Raw genomic sequence first — 16,381 nt, 5'->3', positions numbered from 1 at the left:
CCAATACTCTAATCCCAGCCAGCCCAGAGTGTGAGTGTAATTGAGAGCCAGAGTGGAATTCTCCCGGTGCCTTCCCCAGCAGCTGTGGCGAGGGCAGGCACAGAAAGCCCTGAAGCTCCAGCAGTGCCAGCCAGGATTGTCCCGCAGTGGCTGGAGATGCCAAAGGAGGGTGCCCAGGCCGAGGATTTCAGCAGAGGATCTGTGGGCAGGCCCAGGGGCTTCCCTCGCTGGGGAGCCCTGGCTGCTGCTGCCTTGCCTTCAGTGCAGGCTCAGGGGCGGCTCCCATCCTCCTGCTGCAGCCGGGAAATCCAAATCTGCGGGGCTGCAGAGCCCTTGAGCCGAGGCTGAGGGGTCCCCCCGTGTTCAGCTGTGCTGGGGCTGTTTCTGTGCTCAGGGACACTTGGAATGGGCCGTGCCACTTGGCCACCAGAGCTGCTTCTTTCCACTGCTTCGGCAGGACCCGATGTCCTGCTTGGGTGTGTCGCAGTAGAGATGGACAATGACACCTGTTTCTTCTTCCATCCCAGCCAAAGCTTTATTGCACACAGCTTATATTTACATGGTTATCAGAAGGCAGCGTGCTTAATTCCAGTTGGTTGGGAACTCAGTTCACTGGTTGGTAATGGTGAGTGTACACGTCAGTCCAAACTTTTCTCTCTAACAATGTTTTCATACTTTTTCTACTGATTCCCATGGGACAGATCCCTTGTTACTACAGGTGCACTTGTTTTTCTCCCCAAGAATAGCTTGTTATGTTAACAAACTTTTCATTCTCAAGATGTTTTTGCCTGGGAACTTATCAGGCCAGCTGCTAGCTACACTAAGCCCACGTAACAAATCCTAAACCATGATTTTCCAAGTCCTTTCTTTTGTAAGGTTTTACCTTTATGTGACAGGGTGTTGTGGACAGCAAAGTCCAAAGGTGGGTGTGTCTCAAATCTCTCCCAGCCCGGGTCTGGATCTCTCTCAATTCAATGCAGGCATGGGTTTCTCCCCAGCCCCCTCTCCAGGCTGTTCAAACAGGAGGCTGGGTTAAACCCTTCCCCTGTCCTCAATTCTAAATCCTCCTGTGCCACTGAACAAGTTTCATACTGCAGTCACCGAGCTCTGCTCATCCATTTAGGGGCTCTGTTGGGGTACGTGGGAGAAGGTGAGGAGGGGTCCCCGGGGGTCGTGTCCCCCCCCCGGGAGTGCCTGTGACTCCCCCATGTCCCCCCCATGCCGGGCTCACCCCCTTTTGTCTCTGCCAGAGCTCCTGACCCAGCTCCTGCTGTGCCCTGGGAGGGGCTTTGGGGAGCCCCCCTGGGACCCCCTTGGATCCCCATTCCTGGGCCCTGGGACCCCCCCGCATCTCCTTCCCCAGCTCCGGGACCCCCTGCACCCCCTTCTCCTGCACCAACAGCGCCCTGCACCCCCTTTCCCGGGGATCCTCCCCTGGCAGCCCCTGGATCCCCCGGTTCCGTCAGCCCGGGGACCCCCGGAGCCCCATTCCCGGCCATCCCGGGGCACCGCACCCCCAGGCCTCCCTTTCCAGGGAAAGCCGAGCTGGGCACGGGGCTCTCCAGCCGCTCTGGCATTTCTGATCACCCAAAGGAGAGGGAGAGAGCAGCAGAGAGAGAGGGAAGGAGATCGGGAATCGGGGCTCGGGCTCCCAGCGCCCGCTCCTGCTCCGCCGGGGCTGGGGAGCCGCAGCCGCAGGAAAAATGGGATCCGCGGATGCCGGGGCTTCCCCCGCTTTGGGCCGAAGCCGGCGGGTTCCAGGCAGAGTTTGGGCGCAGGGCCCAGGAGTTCAGCCCAGTTTGTCCCGGGGGTCCCGCAGTGCGCGGCCGAGGAGGGTCCCGGGGGATCCCGGGAGGGGATCCAGGGGAATTCCCTGGAATTGCCCCGTCCCCTCCCCCCGCGCTCCCTCGGGCACTTTCGCTTCCGCCTTGGCCGCCCTGCGCCGCCGGGATCTGCCCGGCGACCGGTGACGTCACTGCAGCCTCGGGCTGTCACTGGCGGGCAGCAAAGAGCGGCGCCAATGGCGGGGCCAGCGGGGAGCTGCAGATGCTGCAGCAGCGGCACAGCCAGAGCGGGGCTGAGCGGGGGGAGCCGGGGCTGGGGGATCTGTGGGGCTGCGATGGCAACTGTGGCATCGCCATGGGGATCCCTGAGATCCAGGCTGAGGGATTAACAAATTCCCTGGCTCACAGCTGCAGGGAATGTCTCCGGAAATATGTCAGATATGGGCGGGAGGCGCTGGAGTGTAAAGGTGGGGAGGGCAGAATTCCCATGGGAATATGGGAATGGGAATGTGGGATTTGGGAGGACAAAATTTGGGAATGTGGCAATTCCCACGGAAATTCCATGGATGGATCTCAGACATCGCACTCCCACGGGATCTCCGTGAATGGATCCCGCTGCTGTCCCATTCCCATGGGAATTCTGTAGACGGATCTCACTGCCATTCCATTCCCATAGAATTCCATGGGCAGATCTCCCCATCCCGCAGCCATGGGAGCTCCAATCCGGTTCCCCTCCAAACCCATCCTGGGGATCACCCTGTTCTTTGCCCTTCCCACCCCCCACAAGACTCCTGGGGGTCCCCCCTGACCCACCCAGCGCCCCCAAACTCTTCCTGGTCCCTCTTCTTTCCCCCATAACGGGAATTCCTGGGAATCCCCCCGTGTCCCCTCCCCCAGGACTTTCTGGGTCCCACCCGACCTGTCCGTGCACCCCCAGATTTCTTCCACAGCCCCCCTGTGATGGTGGAGGGTGGGGGCCGAGTGCTGGTGCCCCCCTGCCTGCAGCAGATCCAGCGGTGAGGGCAGTTCGAGGGGTCCCTCAGCATTTGGGGTCCCTGGGATTTGGGGTGACCCCCCGGGCCCCCCAGGATCTCCCTGAACACGCTGACGCTGCCCGTGCGCAGTGAGAAGGTTCAAACCCAGCACGGGGTCCCCAGCACTGCCACCCGCATTGCCCAGGTACCCCCAAACCTGCCGAGAACCCCCAAACCCCCCGGGACACCCCAACCTCCCCTGATCCCAAACACATCCCTGGATGCTCCAAAAACTCCCCAAAACCGCAAAACCCCATAGAGACATTGAGAAGGTTCATACCTGGCATGGGGTCCCCATGTCCATCACCAGCAGGTTCCCCAAAACAGCCTTGAGATCCCAAATTCCACTCCCGGGATCGCCCAAATTCCCCCATCAGGACCCCTGTAAACCCCCTTGGGAACTCCCAAGAAACCACCATGGCCCCAAAAACACCCAGAACTTCTGAAAATCCCCAGGAACCCCTCACAAAAGTTTGCACCCAGCATGGGGACCCCATCGCCTTCATCGGCATCCCCCAACCCCTCCCGGGACCCCCAACCCCTCCCGGGCTCCACTGCCGGAACCAACGGGAGCGGTGTTGCCCTTTTAAGAGGAGTTACAGTGGGACCCGACAACACGGGGGGCCCTTAAAGCGGCCATGGTAGAGAGAACCCCCAAAATCCACCCTGGGGGACAAAACATCCCCTACAGGGGCTTGGGGTGGGGACACCCCTAAAAATGTCACTTAAAGCCGTCGTGATCCCCCCTCAAAAGGGGCTTGTGGGGCTGCGGTCGCACAAACACCCTAAAATGGGGAGGAAAAAACACCCCTGTAGTGGTGGGATCCCCCCCAAAAAACCTGGAAAAGAGAAAAACTCCTCTTGAGAGGGGCCTGAAGACCCTGAAGGGCCCTGGAAGAGGGACAAGATCCCCTCCTGTGCTGGGGCCTCCCCGAGCCGGGAACTCTCCCGTTCCTGCACTCGGGGGAGCCCCGAACGACGGCGGCTCCTGGGCTGAGCCCCCCTCAGCCGGGGCTGCGGGGGGAACTGGGGGGGCTGGGACGGGGCTTGGGGCTCCTGGGGTGAACTGGGGGACCCTCAGTGCTCCCACCTCCCCCTGTTCCCCTGTCCCGCCCCGTTCCCATTGTTCCCCCAAAGCTCCGCTGCCCCCAGCTCGGTTTGGGGGGGACCCAGCCCTTTCCCATCGTGTCCCGGCCCGGCCCCGCTCACCCGAGGGCTCCGAACCGCGCCCAGGGACAGAGGAGGGACAGAGGAGGAGGAAGAGGAGGGACAGAGGAGGAGGAAGAGGAGGAGCAGGAGGAGGAAGAGCTGGAGCAGGCAGAGGAGGCTCCACCTGCGCTCCCCGCTCTCTGCATCTGCAGCTCCTTCGGGACCATCGCCCCCCATCCCGCAGGTGCCTGGGGAGGGGGAGCTCGCCCCAAATACCCCGGGGCTCCCTGGCTGTGGGGTTTTTGGGGGGGATGTTTGGGGATGGCAGGGCTCCAGAGCCGAGCCGCAGATGCCCCTCGGGGGCACCCCGGGGGTCCCCGGGAGGTGTTTTTGGGGGGTCCCGGTGGCGGTGGCGGCAGAGCCCCGGCAAAGGGGCCGGGGGGATGCGGGTCCGGCATGGCCGGGAAAGGGGTTCGGGGCTCCCGGTGCCGGCAGTGGCTGCTCCCAGCATTGCCCAGTTGCTCCCCACGTGTGGCTCCAGTTTCCTGTGAGCCCCACGATAAGCCAAATCACTCCCAGTCATTCCCTATTAGAGTACAATTTGTCTCCATTTTATCCCATTTTTCCACATTTTTATCCAATTTTCCCCCATTTTTATCCCATTTTTCCCATTTTTGCTCTATTTTTTCTAATTTTATCCCATTTTCATAACAATTTTCCCCATTTTTATCCTATTTTTTATTTTTCCCTATTTTTTTCCTATTTTTCCTTTTTCCCTCCATTTCTCCCTTTTTTATCTCATTTTTCCTCATTTTTTCCCAGTTTTTATGATTTTTTTTCCTGTTTTTCCTCCATTTTTACTCAAATTATTCCCCAGGTTTTCCTATTTTACCCATTTTTTTTTCCATTTTTAATCTGTTTTTTCTCCATTTCCCCATTTTACCATATTTTTGCTCCATTTTTCCCCATTTTTTTCCCCATGTTCTCTCCTATTTTCCCCATTTTCTTCCATTTTTCCCCCATTCTTGCAACATTTTTACCATTTTTATTCCTATTTTTACCCCAGTTTTCCCCATTTTTATCCTGGTTTTATCTCATTTTTCCACAATTTTATCCCAGTTTTTTTCCATTTCGTTCTCCCATTTTTCCCAATTTTTCCTCCATTTCCATCCCATTTTCCCCAATTTTTCCCTATTTTTTTCCAATTTTTTCCCCCATTTTGGCTCCATTTTCCCCCATTGTTGCTCCATTTTTCCTGTCATTTTTCTCATTTCCCCCCCATATTTTTGTAGTTTCCCCCGACTTTTCCACGTTCTTCCTCCATTTCTGTCCTATTTTTCTCCATTTCCTTCTATCTTCCCCATTTAATTATCCCAAAAATAGAAATTTGGGGGAAAAAAAATAGAAATTTTGGTGGGGAAAAAAGGGTGCTTTGGTGGCAAAATTCCATGAATTTAAATCACAGCTTTCCCATGATTTTTCCATGATTTTTCCATGATTTCCAGCCAGAAGGAGGTGTGGGATTCATCCCAATATTCTGGAAGCTGGAAGAGGACCAAGCCATCAGTCTTCCAAAAAACCTGGAGTAGCTCATCTGCAATTCCACCTTTGCCCACTCCCTGGATTCTCAGGTCTGGAAATTCTTCTACAATCTCTCAGGTAGGCAATTCCTAAAATTCCATGGAAAAATGGGATAGGGGGATTTAATCCATTTTTTTCCTGATTTTTCCCATTTTTTCCCCATTTTTTATCCCCATTTTATCCTGATTCTTCCAGATTATTTTCCTCTTTCTTTTCCTCGTTTTATCCCAGATTTTTCCAGGTTTTTTTCCCAATATTTTTCCCAATTTTTTCACTCTTTTTTCCCCCATTTTTTCCTGATTTTTTCCCAGTTTTTTCCCCATTTTTTCCTGTTTTTTCCTAGTTTTTTCCTAATTTTCCCCTGCTTTTTTTCTGATTTTTTCCCTCCTTTTTCTCCCAATTTTTCCCATTTTTTTCCAGTTTTTTATCAATTTTTCCTGATTTTCCTGGTTTTTCACATTTTTTCCCTGATTTTTCCCAATTTTTTCCCTGATTTTCCCCCAATTTTTTCAATTTTTTTCTGATTTTTTTCAGGTTTTATTCCCTTTTTCTTTTCCTGATTTTTCTCTCAATTTTCACAATTTTTTTTTACTTATTTTTCACATTTTTTTTCCTGATTTTTCCCTCTGATCTGTCCCAATATTTCCCCATTTTTTCCAAATTTTTCCTAAATTATGCTTGTTCATTTCCTAAATATTTCCTGGCTTTTTCCCAATTTTTTCAGCATTTTCCCAGGTTTTGTCCCCCAGTTTCTTTTCGTCATTTTTCCCTTGATTTTTTTTCTCTGATTTTTCCCAATTTTTTCCACCATTTCTTTTCCTGATTTCCCCCCATTTTTCCCTGATTTTTCCCTGTATTTCCTAAATTTTTTTACTGATTTTTCCCGATTTTTTCCCAGGTTTCTTTTTTCTCTCTTTTCTTGATTTTACCCATTTTTCCCAATTTTTTTCCAATTTTTTTTCCTGATTTATCCCTTCTCCTTTCCCAATTTTTTCTGGCTTTCCCCATTTTCTTCCTGAAAATTTTCATTATTTTTTTCTGATTTTTTACAGATTTTTTAATCCTTTTCCTGTTTTTTTCCCTGATTTTCCCCTGATCTTTCTTTTTTTTTTCACATTTTTTTTCTGATTTTTTTGCAAGCTTTCTCAAACATTTTTTTTTTCCTTGATTTTTCAAATTTTTTTCCGAATTTTTTCTTGATTTCTCCTGATTTTTCCCAGGGTCTTTTTGGCTTTCTTTTCCTGATGTTTCTCTGATTTTTCCCATTTTTTCACTTTTTTTTTTCCCATTCCTTTCCTATTTTTTCCTGATTTTTCTATCTTCCTTTCCCATTTTTTTTCTAGCTTTTTCCCAATTTCTTCTCAAATTTCCCTGAGTTTTTCCTGATTTTTTCCCAATTTTTTTCCCATTATTTTTCTACTATTTTTAGATTTTATGCCTCTTTATTTTCCTGGTTTTTCCAAGTTCTTTCCCAGTTTTTCTCCTGATTTTCTCAGTTTTTTTCCAATTCTTCCTGATTTTTTCTTCTTTTCCTATTTTGTCCAGATTTTTTTCCCCATTTTTCCTGATTTTTTTTAAGATTTTTTCCACTTTCTTTTCCTGATTTTTTCCTCAATTTTTCCCATTTATTCCTTGACTTTTCTCTTTTTTTCCCAAATTTTTCCTGATTTTTCCTTTTTTTTTTTTTTATTTCATCCTGGTTTTTTCTCTTTTTTTCCCAAATTTTTCCCTTCTATTTTCCTTTTATTGATCCTGCTTTTTTTCCCATTTTATTCCCCAATTTTCCAGTTTCCTTCACACTCCCAGTCTCATCCCAGTCACTCCCAGTCTGATCCCAGTCACTCCCAGTATGAGGCCAGTGGCCCCCAGTTGCTCCCTGGCAGTGCCAGTGTGACCCCAGTAGCCTCCAGTGTGATCCCTGGGACTCCCTGTCTCTCCCAGTATATCCCAGTCAGCCCCAGCACGCTCCCAGTCATTCCCAGCTCCTCCCAGTTGCTCTCAGCATGATCCCAGTTGTTCCCAGCCACTCCCAGTCAATCCCAGTATGATTCCAGTCACCCTCAGTGGGATCCCAGTCTCAGCCAGCAGGGACCCAGCTGCTCCCACTGTGATCCCAGTATGATCCCAGTTGAGTATGATCCCAGAATAGTTGCAATTCTTCCCAGTTCCTACCAGTGTGATCCCAGTTGTCCCTGGAATAGTCCCAGTCCATCTCAGCACGGTCCCAATTACTCCCAGTTTCTCCCAGTGTGGTTCCAGCTGTTCCCAGTTGCTCCCAGCCACTCCCAGTCACCCTGAGTGCAGTCCCAGTTGCTGCCAGTATGGTCCCAGTCTTGCCCAGCATGGCCCAGCTGCTTCCACTGTGATCCCAGTTAGATCCCAGTTGCCCTCAGCGTGGTTCCAGTTGCTCCCTGTTTCTCCCAGTGTGATCCCAGTTGCACCCAGTAGCTCCAAGTATAGTCCCATCCCCTCCCAGCATGGTCCCAGTCACGCCCAGTTGCTTTCAGTTGTCCCCAGCATGGTTCCCGTTGTTCCCAGTGTGTTCCCAGTATATCCCAGTTGCCCTCAGCATGTCCATAGCCATTCCCAGACACTCCCAGTAACCCCAGTCAGGTGCTTGTTATCCCAGTATTATCTCAGTCACACCCAGTATATCCCAGTCCAGCATTCCCCAAATTCACAGTCCCCCACCCGTGGGATCATCACCCCCCCCATCCCAGCAATGACCAGGGAGGGGGAGCTCGTCCCAGATATCCTGGGGGGTCCCTGGGTTGGGTTTTTGGGGAGAATGTTCAACGAATGAAGAACTCCAAAGCTGAGCAGAAAATGCCCCTTGGGGGGTCCTGGTGGCAGCTGCTGGCAGAGGCAGCCTGGAGGAGCAGAGCCCTGTGTCCCCCAGGACCCCCAGAGAAGGGGAGTGCCACAATTCACAAGACCCTCAACAGCCTGGAGAGGGGTCAGGGGGGTCTCCATGGACCACCTGCACCCCCAAGAAGAGAATAAGGGGAGAAGGGACCCTGGGACCCCAAAAACCTCCAACATCCCTAAATGTTGAGACAAAAATGAGAGGAACTTTTTGGATTCCTGGCACTCTCAGAAGCAAGGGGAGGGCAGGGACTGAGTAGATAGGGGACCCACAGTACAAGCGTGACCCCCAGCAGCTGGAACAGGGGGGAACCCATGAACAGCAAAGGGGAGAGACCAGAGATGGGGAACTCCTGGGAGGCATTTTCAGGACTGAATCTTGGTGTTTAGGAGGTTTATATGGGCACAAGGTGCCCTGTGACTTCTAGAGAGGGCCTTGGGCAGGAGGAACCCCCTATTCCAATGTGCTCATGAATTGTATTTTTCCCCAAACCAGGATTTCCCATTCCCAAACCTTGGCCGGATGGAGGAGGAGGCTGTGAGGAAGAGGAAGACGTCCCAGGACACCCAGGCAGGTGAGGAGGAAGTCAGTGCCCCTTTCCCCCTCTCTCCTGCTCCATCTCCCAGCCCAGCCTGGCCCCCGGCTGCAGGACAACCCCGCTGCCGACGCCGTCCTGCCGGGGACGCACTGGGGGGATCTCCTTCCCCTTCCCTCTGGCACGGAGGCAAATCCCATCCTCTCCTTGTCCTTCCTCCCCCAGACCAGGAGCTGAGGATGGAGACCAGGGAGGACAAATCCCCACGGCAGAACCTCGTGGAAGAGGCCGTTTTGAGCAGCTCCACAGCACAGGAATCCAACAGGGAGGAAAAGCCCCAGAGATCCTGCAGGAGGAGGGGCTCCAAACCCATCCCAGGGTGCTCTGAGGAGGAAAGACCCACCCTGTGCCGGGAAGGCGGCCGGAGATCCAGCCAGGGCTCTGAGCTGGTGGTCCATGAGCAGCTTCAGGATGGGGAGAAGCGCTACAAGTGCTTGGAGTGTGGGAAGAGCTTCAGCCACAGCAACAGCCTGATCCACCACCAGATGATCCACACTGGGGAATGGGCCTACGAGTGTGGGCAATGTGGGAAGGGCTTCAGCTTCAACTCTCAACTCATCATCCACCAGCGCATCCACACTGGGGAGAGGCCCTATGAGTGTCCTGAGTGTGGGAAGAGGTTTCACAGCAGCTCCAATCTCCTCAGGCACCAGCAGATTCACACAGATGAGAAGCCCTTCCGCTGCCCTGACTGTGGGGAGGGCTTCAAGCAAAACTCCCACCTCATCAGGCACCGGCGCATCCACACTGGGGAGAGGCCCTATGAGTGTGGGGAATGTGGGAAGAGCTTCAGCCACAGCTCCAGCCTGACCATCCACCAGAGGACTCACACTGGGGAACGTCCCTATGAGTGTGAGGAATGTGGGATGACCTACAGCTGGAGGTCCAAACTGACCATCCACCAGATGATCCACACTGGGGAGAGGCCCTATGAGTGTCTCCAGTGTGGGAAGAGGTTTCAGACCAGCTCCAGCCTCCTCGAGCACCAGCTGATTCACACAGATGAGAGGCCCTTCCGCTGCCATGACTGCAGGAAGGGCTTCAAGCACAACTCCACCCTCATCAGGCACCGGCGTATCCACACTGGGGAGAGGCCCTATGAGTGTCCCCAGTGTGGGAAGAGTTTCAGCCACAGCTCTAACTTGACCAGACACCAACGGAGGCACCGGTAAGGGAAGCCCTGCGAGTGCCCCAAGTGCAGGAAGGTGTCCATGCGCTGCTCCAGCTCCATCCCCCATCAGAGGACCCACGTTGGGCAGGACCTGATGACCCACGTTCCCAGTGATCTGTGTTGGGAAGACACTGAGCTGGTGGTCATTTTGATTTGGCCCCAATTTTCTTTTGATTCATCTTCATCTATTTAAAACAGACAAAATTGGGGTAAAAGTCTACAGATTCATCAAAGGCATCTAAAACATCTCTTTTACTAGTGCTTGAAGGGAATCTGGTATTCAGGGAGGTAATGGGGAGGGTTTTGGGGGTATTTGGTATATTTGTCTTCATCTCTTGGCACGCAAGGAGATGAGCAAATTCTATCTGTCACCTCAAAACTACTCAGTGCCATTGAAATCTACTCAATCCCACCCAAAATTGCTGGATTCCACTGTCCTGCAGGGTGTGTTGCCTTAAGTTTTAGCTTTCATATTTTTCAAATTCTGCACTGCCTGAGTTTGTAGCTTTGAACTTCCTATTAAGTGTTAGTTAGCTCTCTTCACAGAGTAGGTAGACAAAACAATTCCTTTACTAGCTTGATACCAAGGACAGTCATTATAAGTTCCATGTCCAAAAGTATGAACAAGTGTGGACTGAAGAGAGAAAACAGGAAGGATGGGACTTCATCATCTGAAGCTCTAATTGGACCATGAACCGAAATACAGAGATGGACCTAAACTTCTAAAAATATGCGACCTTGTGATCAGTTGTCCATTTGTGTGACATTTGTTTTTGGTCCATCTTGGGTGTAGCCCTGGCCAGGCTCTTGTTGTATCTTGTTGGCCAGGCACAAGTTGTATCCTTTAAGGCCTTTTAATAAACTTTATACTTAACTCTGTCCAGCCTCTGTTCTAGGTCAGCCTTCTAAAGGCATCAGGTGGAATGGGGTTGGAAGGGGATTGGGCAAAATGGGATGCAAATCAGGAGGGCTGAGATGGGTATTGGGTGAGATGGAGTTTGGGAGGTGTGAAATGAGGGAAATTGGTCTTGGGAAGGGGGTCTTGATGTCCAGCAGAGATGGGATGGGATGGGTTGGGGTTGGGATTTGGGATGTGGGGTTGTAAGAGACGGCCCGAAGATTCCCTCATCTGTCTCTCTTTTCCTTATGCCTTGCTTTCTCTTCTCTTTCCCTCTATCGCATATTAGTGCTGATGAGCACTCAATAAACTGTGTTTTCTTGTTTAAGTCCTTGGTTTGCTGATAATCTTTTGTACTCTAAGACCGGCTAAAAGAACCACATCACGAATCCCACCTTGCGGATCGTGACATAAATTGGCGTCACGGACAGGATTCTGAGAGACAGAAGGGGTTGCAGGTTGTTGTGCAGTCTGTATCAGGGGAAGGACGTTTCGCTTCAGCCGCACCTAGCCTGCCACGCTGGTGAGCAGTGTCTAGAAAGCAAGGGAGGCGACTCGAATTTCTCGCAAACTGCACATGCCCAGGTGAAAAGCACCCCTACACTCATTTGAGGGCTCTGTCTTCAGAATTTTACACGGGATCTTTGAGTACAAAAGGTGGGACTTACTGGTTTTTTATATGCTGACTGCTTGGTGTAGCGGAGAGTCTGAATTTTAACATAAAGGTGTGCCTCCCAAGCAGATTTGGTCTCTCCACCCACGGCAGGGGGGAACGCAGCGTTGGCTGCGTCTGATGTAGTGTGACTGAGTTTTACCTCCCTGTAGTGGTTCTGTGTACTGTTATGTGTTTTTGATGAATTTTGACTGCTTGGTGTAGTGAAGAGACAACTTGAATTTTAACATAAAGGGGTGCCTCCCAAGCAGATTTGGTCTCTCCACCCACGGCAGGGGGGATCGCAGCGTTGGCTGCGTCTGATGTAGTGTGAGTTTTACCTCCCTGTAGTGGTTCTGTGTACTGTTATGTGTTTTTGATGAGTTTTGACTGCTTGGTGTAGTAAAGAGACAACTTGAATTTTAACATAAAGGGGTTCCTCCCAAGCAGATTTTGTCTCTTCATCCATACAGGGACGCGAAGGGTGACATGGCAAAGGCTGCGTCTGTGCGTAACTTAAGTCTTACCTCCCTGTAGTGGTACTGAACCCTTCACACACACTCACATGAGTGAACACTCTGAAAACTCTAGTAAAAAAGATAAAGCTGCATTCATTGCTTTGTTAGCAAAACACAATGCTAAGCCCTCCCCAGCTGGGGAAGAATGGGCTCAAAATAATTGGTTCAACCTGGAAAATGTAACTGATAGAATTTGCTCCCTGCAACATGAGGCAAAGTTCAAATTTGGCCATAATAAAACCATAATTTGTTCTGTATTGGGAGCTTGCCTTACGTCAGCTGTAGAGGCTCGCACGAGACGAAGGCAGGAAGAGAATGTAATTATACAATACCTACAAAATTTAGTTGAAAGTTTGAAAAATGAAATTAATTTCTTACAAACTGCTCTGAGTGAGGAGTGTGCCAAAAATTCACAGTCTGCTGATTCCTTTAAGGAGTCGTTGGAAAAAGAAACTCCTCAGATAAATCACATATATCCTCAAGCAGAATTACATTTGGTAAAAAATTGTGGCGAGAACTATTGCTCCCAAATAAGACCTTTGATTAAAACAGAATATAACTATATGTCGTGGTTTTAAACCACTAACTAAGAAAATTACTTACTTCTTGCTGTGAGATACGGATTAGAATAAGAGCAAAACAGGCATACAACTTAAAAGGGAAAAAAAAGAAAGTTTATTGACAAACCACAATAATAAGAACACCAGAATAAACTTCTAGAAAAACCTTTCCATCCCCTATCTACCCACTATTCCCTTGTTCACATGACAACAGAGACAAAAACTCTGGAACTCTGATGGTTAAAACAGTCCTAATTCTTGCTAGTCTTTTTACCAATCTTTATAGAGAAACAGAAGTTTCTTCCTGTTAATTTATGGAGTTTCTCACAAGAAAACTATTTTTATTATAGTTTTCTATTGCCGTAATGTTAGCTGCTCAGAGCTGCTATTATTAGAGTTCACTCCTCCCATTTTCACATCACTCTGAAGTATGTATGGGCCATGAGTCTAGAGATAGCATTTTTAAGGATAAGTTATTCAAAGGCAAAAAAAGTCTTCTTCATCTGTTTCTGTGAGCTTCACCAGAAAACAGTTTTCTCATGGCCTCTCAGGGCTTCAAATCTCTCAACAGTTTTCTCATGGCCTCTCAAGGCTTTTAATCTCCCAGTACTTCACTATACTATAATTACTCTTTACTCAAATTTACACTTTGAACACTATTCCTCTCTAGATCTTATATCATGAATTAAAGGAGTTCTTTTCAGGACTTCATTGTCCATCTCCATAGTTTTAACAGGGAGATATTTCAGCTTAATTAAAGCATCTTCTTAATTCTCTACCTTCCTTGAAGCTTCTTTTCTATCCTGTCACTGGTAGTTTATAAAGTCTCTTTTCATGTTGATCTCTCTCTCTCTCTCTCTCTGGATAAAAAGATTAATCCGCAAGTCTCATCTGGGTAATGAAAGAGTTAACATCTTGCCCAGGCTTTTGTAGATGGTTTGGGGATCTCTGCCGAACAGGAGCTGGAGCCGTCTGTGATGGGAAGTTCCTCATGGCTGCTCTGGAGCGTGTGGTCGCTGTTCTAACCCGCTGCAAGTCCAGGGCCTCTCTCCTTCTTCACTGAGCAGTTTCTAGTGAATTAGTTACAGCAAAACCTGCAGCCGAGCCAGAGATCGGCCCGGCCCGGGCCCGAGGAAAACCTTCCCCAGGCCCCCCCATCTCCCGGCCGGGAGACGGGGCAGGCCCGGCCCCATCCCCGCCCGGCCGCATGGCCTGGGCAGGGACGGGAGGCCTGGAGCTCCGCCACCCTCCACAGCCAGAAAACAAAGAGCACCCAGAAAGCTCTGCTTTTACATTTTAAGGTAGGGTTCACAAGTTGATCCCACTTTTCAATGGCCTAAACTGCTGTCAATTCCCAGCAATGACCAATAATTGGTCAAGAGAAAAGACTCCAAGCACTTCCCAGCAACTCCAACTCCCTTAAAGGTAAAGTAACTCCATGACACTATGATGTCACTGCCCACTCTAGGATTTCATATCACCACCATGTGACTTGACAGCCTGTTCTGTGATGTCTCACAACCAACCAGTGATATCACAATCCACCCTGTGGTGGCTCTGTCATGTCACAACCTGCTCTGTGATGTCAGAATCCTTTCTGTAATGATGTACATTTGACCTCTGATGTCATAGTCATGTCTCTGATGTCACAACCCACTAAGTAACATCACCCAGCCCACTCTGTGATGTCATACAGCCACACTGTGACATCACACACCTCTTTCTGATGTCACAGGATCCCCTCTATGACGCTGTCGTTGCTCAGTGACCTCACACAACAAACTCTGGGATGTCACAGCCCTAGCTGTGACCTCACACAACCCACTCAGAGCTGTCACACAGCCCCTTTCTGACATCACAGCTGCTCTGGGGCTCCAGGACACAGCCACAGAGGTGCTGCTGGGACACAGCCCCCTCTGGCACATCCCACAGCCCCTGCCAGTGCTGAGCCCCTGGCAGCTCTGTCTGGGCCTGCTCTCTGTGTCCCTGAGCTGCCCGGGCAGGGCCCCAGCCCTGCTGGGCTGTGCTCAGGAGCTGCTCCTGGCCAGAGCTGTCTCTCTGCAGCGCTGCCCTTGCCAGGAGCTGCCTCTGGGCCAGGAGCCCGGCCCAGCTCAGCAGCACAGACACAGCACCAGCACTTTCATCACCCTCTCGGGCCTTTGGGGCTCTTGGCATCACACTCAGTCCCTCAGAGTGTGCTCCAGAAACTCCTCAAGAGCTCCAAGTCAGATGGAAACACTGAAGTTTCTTGTAGTTGAAATGAGAGACACGAGTGAGAAAGCGTCCCCAGGTTCCCGGCAGAGCAGAAGACTGGAGGCCCTGATGGCAGCTGGGGACAAGCAAGGGAAAGGTGTCTGTGGTGCTGAGCAAAGCTGGATGTGTTTCAGGAATGGCAAGGGCCAAGGGCTGAGCCCCAGCCCCTGGCAAGGCAGATGCTGTCCCTCCCTCATTGCTCAGGGCTCTTCCCGGGCCACTGGCATGTGGGGATGTGCAATGCCAAGGGCAGCACCATGGGGCGGCCCCTGCCAGGCTGCTGAGCAGGGACAAGGAGGCAATGAGGCCCCAGGGCTGCCAGGGTCACTTGTCCCCTGCTGGCCTCAGGCCCAGGGCCAGCAGCCATGGCCAAAGGGCTGCACAAGTTGCCTCTGGCAGGGCCTTGCAGCTTCACAGCCCAGGGCCATCAGCCTCTACCTGCTACTTATGTGATGAGGCCTCCAAATCCCATCCTGGGAGATTTTTGGGTCCTCTCCAAGGTCTGTGAAGATGGAAACACTGGTCAAAGTTATTTCCTCCCAGATCTTGCAATGACACAACAAGGATCAATATTTTTAAAGTGACTAAAAGTGGATTTGGATTTGTTAGAAGGAGGAAATATTTTACAATCAGAGTGGCACAAAACTGTAACTGCTTTTCCAGAGAAATGGATGCCCCATTCCAGGACTGCTCCCAGAGCAGGAGCTCTGTGCAACCTGACACAGTGAAAGCCCCTCCCCTCCCCAAGGATGGAATTCCTGTTGTGTGGGTTCTCTGATGTGCTGGGTGCCCTCACAACCCTCCTGGCCAGAATGTCTGCTGAGGGCCAGCCAGGCTGCTGCAGTGGCACTGACCTCACAGCCATCACCATTGCAGCCATGTCCCCTGGGCCTGGCTCTCCCCTTTCCTCTGCCCCTGCCTTGTCTCTGCTGCCATGAAGAGTTGTTTCATTATTATCTTGTCCCCAGGGTGCTGGGGTCAATTGCTTCCCAGTCAGGCTCCTGGAGCAGCAGTGGCTTTTCAGAGCCCAGCCAGAAATGAGCCCTGAAGCAGCAGCTCTGCAGTGCTGGCCACCAGGCCGGGGTGCCAAGGGAGCCTTCTGGCCATGGCCTGGAAGCGGCTGCTGCTGCCAAGGTGCCTTTGGTGCCTCAGGCTGTCCCTGGCACAGCTCCCAGCACGGCACTCTGCACTTGTGCCCGAGCCCTTCCCTGGCTTGGGGCTGGCCTGGGGCTTTTCCTGCAGCGGGATCTGCCCTGGCCATGGCACAGGAAAGGCAGTTCCTGCTGGAGCAGGAGGCTGTGCCTGGAATGGGCTCAAACA

General features: G+C 51.1%; 1 protein-coding gene across 1 annotated transcript; it reads left to right on the top strand.

The window, feature by feature from the left end:
- Positions 1 to 1,228: 1,228 nt before the first annotated feature.
- Positions 1,229 to 11,059, top strand: LOC147647276 (uncharacterized). The gene is made up of 4 exons (XM_086872632.1): positions 1,229 to 4,211; positions 5,473 to 5,626; positions 8,910 to 8,988; positions 9,175 to 11,059. The coding sequence occupies exons 3-4, from the start codon at positions 8,937 to 8,939 to the stop codon at positions 10,179 to 10,181; spliced, it is 1,059 nt and encodes a 352-aa protein (XP_086728758.1). The 5' UTR covers positions 1,229 to 4,211; positions 5,473 to 5,626; positions 8,910 to 8,936; the 3' UTR covers positions 10,182 to 11,059.
- Positions 11,060 to 16,381: the final 5,322 nt, after the last annotated feature.

Source organism: Cyanistes caeruleus, unplaced genomic scaffold, assembly GCF_971803275.1.
Source record: "Cyanistes caeruleus unplaced genomic scaffold, bCyaCae1.hap1.1 HAP1_SCAFFOLD_65, whole genome shotgun sequence".
NCBI classification, from domain to species: domain Eukaryota; kingdom Metazoa; phylum Chordata; class Aves; order Passeriformes; family Paridae; genus Cyanistes; species Cyanistes caeruleus.
The sequence above is the reverse complement of the archived record's forward strand: the minus strand, read 5'-3'. Positions and strand labels throughout refer to the sequence as shown.

Excerpts from the sequence above, each read along its gene's own strand:
- LOC147647276 (XM_086872632.1), top strand. The coding sequence starts at position 8,937 with ATGGAGGAGGAGGCTGTGAGGAAGAGGAAGACGTCCCAGGACACCCAG. Across the intron at positions 8,989-9,174 it reads GTCCCAGGACACCCAGGCAG|ACCAGGAGCTGAGGATGGAG; the intron begins GTGAGGAGGAAG and ends TTCCTCCCCCAG.